Source organism: Penaeus monodon, chromosome 4 (genome assembly GCF_015228065.2).
Source record: "Penaeus monodon isolate SGIC_2016 chromosome 4, NSTDA_Pmon_1, whole genome shotgun sequence".
Lineage (NCBI taxonomy): Eukaryota > Metazoa > Arthropoda > Malacostraca > Decapoda > Penaeidae > Penaeus > Penaeus monodon.
In genome coordinates, this window is record NC_051389.1 from 4,626,476 (window position 1) to 4,632,591 (window position 6,116).

The following is a 6,116-nucleotide window of genomic DNA, read 5'->3' on the forward strand; positions in this document are numbered from 1 at the left end:
CCCTTCGAAAGCGAGGGAATAGCGCGCGTGCGGTTTTTTGAGAGAGAGAGAGAGAGAGAGAGAGAGAGAGAGAGAGAGAGAGAGAGAGAGAGAGAGAGAGAGAGAGCGACAGAGACAGACAGAGACTGAGAGGCGTAGGGAAACAACGCAGTTCCCGTCCGTTGGTTTGGCCTCCACCGAGACAACACGAGTGTCACCAGACGGTTAAAGGAGGCAACCTTGCGTTTTCCAAGGAAGGGCGGGGGTTTGAGAGGCGACAGGGAGGGAGGAAGGGAGGGAGAGAAGGGAGGGAGGGGGAGGAAGCAAGGTGAAGCGTTGATGGAGGAAACCTGCAAACAAGAACTGCTCATGCTATGGGTGGAAGGGTATGATCCATGACAGCTAACCTTCGCCATTGTGATATGAATGACGCACTCGAAATAATAATCACTTCCTGGGTGACGTAGGGCAATAATGCGCTTATTTATGTCCTTTTACGTTCTGCCTTTGTCGTTGTCGTAAATATCAATCTGCAGGAGATAGTGTGTTTAACCCTTTTGTTGTAATTTACACCAAGGTCGAGATGAAAAGTAAATACGTGTTTTAGAAGTTCATTACGATCTTCAGTTTCCGCAATTTTTTTACCTTTCTTTTTCCTCGACAGTTACACCGGGCTGAAAGTGGACGAACAGCTTCCCTGGTGGCGAATGTGGTGTTACCACACAAGATTCCTCATGCAAGAGCTTCACCTCCACCATGAAAGACACCAGACTCTTGTTCTGCATTAAACACTTTGGGGTAAGTTGCGAAGGTGGAGCGAGAGAGTGAGAGAGACACACACGTGTACACCCGTTTAACGCTTAAGGATACCTCATTTACAGACTGACAATAAGCATCAATGAACTCAGTCATTTATAGGGTCTGTCAGTGAATGACCTTTTAGCTATTCGGATAATTTGATTGTACTTATGTTTTTGGGGTATCGAAAAACTATATATAAATGCTGAAACACTACATCATTGTAATACAGGGATGATCGGTAAGTAGTTCGGTTCATCAAATATAATAAATATACTGATGATCATTCAAAGCGAAAATTGTTAAATGTATATTAGCAAGAACTTTTATTGCTACTCTTGTTTTGTTAATATGTCATTTAAGTATGAAAACATCCCCTATAAAACCTTGTTAGAGTAATAGGTAGAGTATTAAACGAAATAGCATTGGGAAGATTGTACTGCTGCAGTGGCATTTGCAGCTGCATTCGAAATGTATGATATGCTATGTTTTTATTAAATGTCATATGTTCATGCGTGTAATTAAACTACCTCGTTTTTCAGAGAATACTCAAATAGTCCTATGTAGATATTATAAATTAAACTTTACAAACGATTTGTCAAGTAATGAAGATATTTGTTTTCATAGTTTTTACAGTTCAAGAGAAAGAAATCTATACTCTTATTGTTTCCTATATAAAAACATTTACTTTTTAAAATATTTTGTACTTGGTCTCCAGTACAGTACTAGGAAAATATTAATCTTACTTGAGAATAAAATGACAAAGTCACAAAAGGTAATACTTTGTGTACTTTTTCAGGTGCCGTAATGTCGATGGGCTGGGGAGGTATGGTGGTGGGTCCAGGATGGTGGGGAGGAGGAGGTGGCAACAAGAGCGCGGTTCAGTTGTTACAAGAGAGTAAGTCACGCTATGTCAAAAGTGACCAGGTGCTTGGCAACCGACAAGCACCAGCTCGACCTGATCACCTGCAGATCTCCTCCAACCCAAATATCTTCTTAAGTGCACCTTCGCATACGCTTCATGTTTCGAGACCTTCCCCTGCACCTGAGCGACGCCATGCCCTCGCAGACCACAACAGTGTAGCTAATATACGTGGTCATGCACCTACAGGCCTCTCTCCCCCACGTCCGCAACCAGGTGCTGGTCCTGCCTCTTTAGGAGTGCAACCTCCTCCCCTGCCAGCTCGATCACCTAGAATCACACCTCGACCTAAGGTGCGGTTGCATGGGGATCCCCAGACTGGCCGTGCAGGAGGGGATTTAAGGAGATCCCTCTCTCATGGTCCTGGTGATCGAGGTGATGATGTGCAAATGAAGTTACGTCGCCTTCTCAACACGGACTCGCGAGAAAACTTGGCAGCAATACTTACTACTCCTGACAGTAAAGATGGGAAAGCCAAAATACCACCACCTCCACCAAGAAGGAATATTAAGAGTTCTCCATCAGGGACATTCCGTGCTGAACCTGCAACTGTAACGACGCACAAATCTCTGCCAGATCTGGCTCGTGCCTCTTCCCCAGCAGGTGAGACCGATTCAGAATGTGGGACAAGTGGCCGGAGGAGGCCGTCGTGCCCAGAAGCCCTGACCTCGTCCAACACGCCACCAGAGCCGCCCCCTCGTCCGCCACGAATGTTTCGTGATCCTCCTCCTCCTCCGCCACAGCGTTCTCCTGACAGGCCTCCAGCTAGACCTCCACCGCCAAGAGACCAAAAAGATTCTTCCGTAAATTTACTACGGGCTGGTGCCACTGGAGGACCCTTACTCACAGCTGATGGCCGGCGATCTTCAGATAGCGATATATCTGGTTATGGTGGAACAGGTAATGGGCTCGGGACTAGTGAAGAAGGACGGAGGCGACCGATCCTCAGATCAAGGTCCGATGTTACTCATGAGCGCGGGCGTTGGGAGGAAGATGTTCGACCAATGCTAGCCCCATTAGACCTAGAGGCATTCTTCGAATCCATGGGCTTAGATTCTGTTACTCGGCAGCATCTTACATCGCCACCATCCTCACCCCACTCCTCACCAGTATACTTTGAGGAAGTGTCATCAGAAGAATCAGGTCCAACTGGGGGACGGAGAGGTAGCTCAGATTCTGATGATGGGCGAGCTGCAACAGGCCCTGGTCCTGGCCCTCCTCTGCCTCTTCGTGGAACTGGTGAACCTTCTATAGTAGAGAAGAATGCACGTATTATCAAGTGGCTGTTCAACTGCCAAAAGGCACAGGGCACTTATGTCTCACGAGTTGCTTCCACCAAAAGCTAACCACATGCCTGCCCACAGTGTTTTACTAGTCTGTAGCCATAACTTGCTGTGTTGCCTGAGAAAGTGTGGAGAGATGTTCGGCAGGCGAGTTTGAACCCTCCCTCTTCTCTTTCACAGGTTATGTTTGGCTGCTTTTCTGTGATAATCCGAGTGACACCTCATAGCTCAGCACAGTCTGCTATTTTAATTGTCCAATAAGAATCTACCCTACTACTAAGGTATCCCATGAGACAATGATGAATGTTGGATGTTTAAGTGTTGTTGTTCTAGAGAGTTTGTTATTGGCTTTGGTTGATAAGGCGTTTCCTCAAGGACTTCTTTTTTAGTTGAAAGAAAAATAAGACTTGTGGAAATTGATTTTATTAATGCAAACGACAACACCATTATAAAGTTTTCATCAGCCTATTCATCTGGTGCTGATTACATCATAATAAATCACATACTAGAGTTGGTATTTACTGCTATGTGAATTGTCAAATATGATAGCAACAGACTTTGTTTATGATTTTTTTTTTCTATTTCACATGGGAAAAGTATTTTGATATTATTGATACATGTGCAATAACCATATGTGAGCCAGAAGTTTATGTAAAGGCATAAGCCTTTTCTTTATACAATGTAATGTAAAAGTGGAAGGTGTTATAGAAGAAATGTAATTATTGTAGTGAGCACTTAATAGTACTTTAACAAACATTCACTGCCTCATGCCTTCATTTATCCTATATTAAATAGATATTTATTAAACCTATGGCTTTAGGGCTGGGAAACACAAATGCTTGACCACAGAGAGTGAATGGAACATCTGGGAAAGTGCAGATTAACTGATATGTGATTGCTCATGGTAGAGGGTCATGAAATGTGTTTCCAGTGATAATGATATTCTTGCATCACCTACTTTGAAAGCTTGATATCTTAATTGAAAACCACAGTTTCAAGAGTAATCTCGTGGCAAGTTTTTACAGAGATATTAAATTTATAATCTGTAACAGTGTTCTGTAATATGATACAAAAATATCATGAAGTAAAGTTGGTGAAAAAGATATTTCTTGATCATTTAAAAAAGAATATCAAGATTTCAATCCACACTTTTTTAAAAGTAAAACTCCAATGCCAATAACGACTCTCTACTCTGTGTTTGTGAGCATTGCTCAAGAATTTAGTGATCATTCTCTTGGTTACTCTTGAAGGGACTGTGTTGTACCTGAACATGCCTGGGACCGGTGCTTCTTGAGATGCATCTAGTCAGGGGCCCAATTACTGTAGTACTTGGCACCTTCACCCTAGAGGCGTACCAAATCTTACTGACGGGTACACATTCTGATGTGGAGATTGCAACAGGCAGAAATTTGGGGAAGTACGCATAGAGTGCATCAGTTATGTAATTACTCAATTAAAAGGTTTTAGCTGTTCAAGGAGGATAACACACAAGAACTTCCCAGAGAGGAAACCAGTATTGTTGGTCTTTTTATTATCATTTTTGCATAGTTAATGCAGAAGAGAAACTACAAGTGTGAGCATGAATTTCAGCAGTAGGTCTTCCTGTGCTTTATACATGATCTTAGTTTGCAATAGATGGAGCAAAAACTGGGAGTTAGGTTGTCATTTGTTAACGAGAGTGTATGGCTTGCTCGTAAAACCTACATTCATTCTTTATTGCCTTCTTTTATTGGAATAGAAGCAGGAATAATTGAGGTAAACATCTTTCCAACATTATAAATGGACATCTTTTCCAAAAACTTTGACAAAAGACTTGATAATGACTATAATGATCTGCATTATGCTTAAATTAAATGTTGAGAAAACTGCCACAGTTATTAGACAGATTCATCGTATAGAGAATGATATTTGGTTGCCAACTCATTTGAGAAATATCCATTAATTATTAAAAGTAGCATTGCATGTAGGTAGGATGTAGAACATTATGTAGTCCATAACAATGTTGGTATTAATGTTTAGGAACATTGCAGACCCTCAATTAAGTTCATAATATCTGTAAGAAATAGATAACAAGATTGACAAATCATATTTGTGAAGATGTTACTTGTTTTTTAGAAGTTAACAGATTTGGAAGTGATTATAATTTGGAGTATGTCTTTGATGTATGCAGGTCACCAGGTAATATTTTCTCACCTCTTTTGAGTTACACCAAAAGTCTTGCATTACCAATCATAATTAGAAATAAGAATAGAAAAGCCCAAATTTCAGTACACACTTTTTGAAGGATATAAAAAAAAGACGAATAATTAATATTCATGTTATAGAAAGCATTTCCGAGTATAACCCAACGCATTTTTTTGTAATGGTTATAGCCCCAAGTCTTTAGTTTTTCATGGTCTTGAGAATGCAAGTAATAAATTAATTTATTCTTAACAGTGAATTTAGAAAATTGGGATGAATTCGATAATGGAAGCTCTTGAATAAACTGCCAGCTTGAGAGGAAGCAAGTACTAAGAAGCTCAATCTTTTCTAAATAATTTCTGTCAACATTTTCTCTTATGAAGGAACACCTTTTAAAAAATGAGTTATTGGCATCTTTATAATGCACACTTTCACCTTGATACGGTGTCACATGCTTAATGTCTTGCATTTGGTGTTACTGCTACATTGAATCCCTTTTGTACTGCTTATCATAGTTGGTGCACTAGAGGTCATAAGCATCATATGGATTATATGTGGCTATTTCTCTTAATATGAAAAGTTTGGAAAGAAATATAAAGCTTCTGACCTGTACGTTTAATGGAAGCATTTCTGCATATAGTATAAGGCTCTGGATTCTTTGCAGTGTACTGAAAGGTTATTTGCAATTTGTAAGTTGAACATTCAAATGGGTATTTTCATTAGAAAAAAGCAATTTAGTGATGTAGGGTACAGAAATATCGTACACTATATGATACTGAAAAGTATGTCATCTGTTTTTGCATTGCATATGTACCTAGTATTTGAGCTTAATTAGTTATAGCTGAATGACCATAAAACTTGAAAGGTTAAAGATAAATTTAAAGGTATTGCTCTTCTTAAGGTTACCTGTGAACACTGCAAACTCTTGTGTCCTGTCTTACCTGCAGATCTGT

At 40.4% G+C, this 6,116-nt stretch overlaps 1 protein-coding gene across 4 annotated transcripts in view; it reads left to right on the forward strand.

The window, feature by feature from the left end:
- The window catches only part of LOC119568810 (formin-like protein 14), a 103,481-nt gene extending 99,738 nt beyond the window's left edge, over positions 1-3,743 (forward strand). For all 4 annotated transcript variants that reach the window (XM_037917257.1, XM_037917260.1, XM_037917251.1 and 1 more), the window contains 2 exons: positions 644-777; positions 1,577-3,743. In XM_037917257.1, coding sequence (XP_037773185.1) covers positions 1,585-3,045 — 1,461 coding nt within the window. In that variant the 5' untranslated portion in view covers positions 644-777; positions 1,577-1,584 and the 3' untranslated portion in view covers positions 3,046-3,743. The remainder of the gene's footprint in view (positions 1-643; positions 778-1,576) is intronic.
- The last annotated feature ends 2,373 nt before the right edge of the window (positions 3,744-6,116 follow it).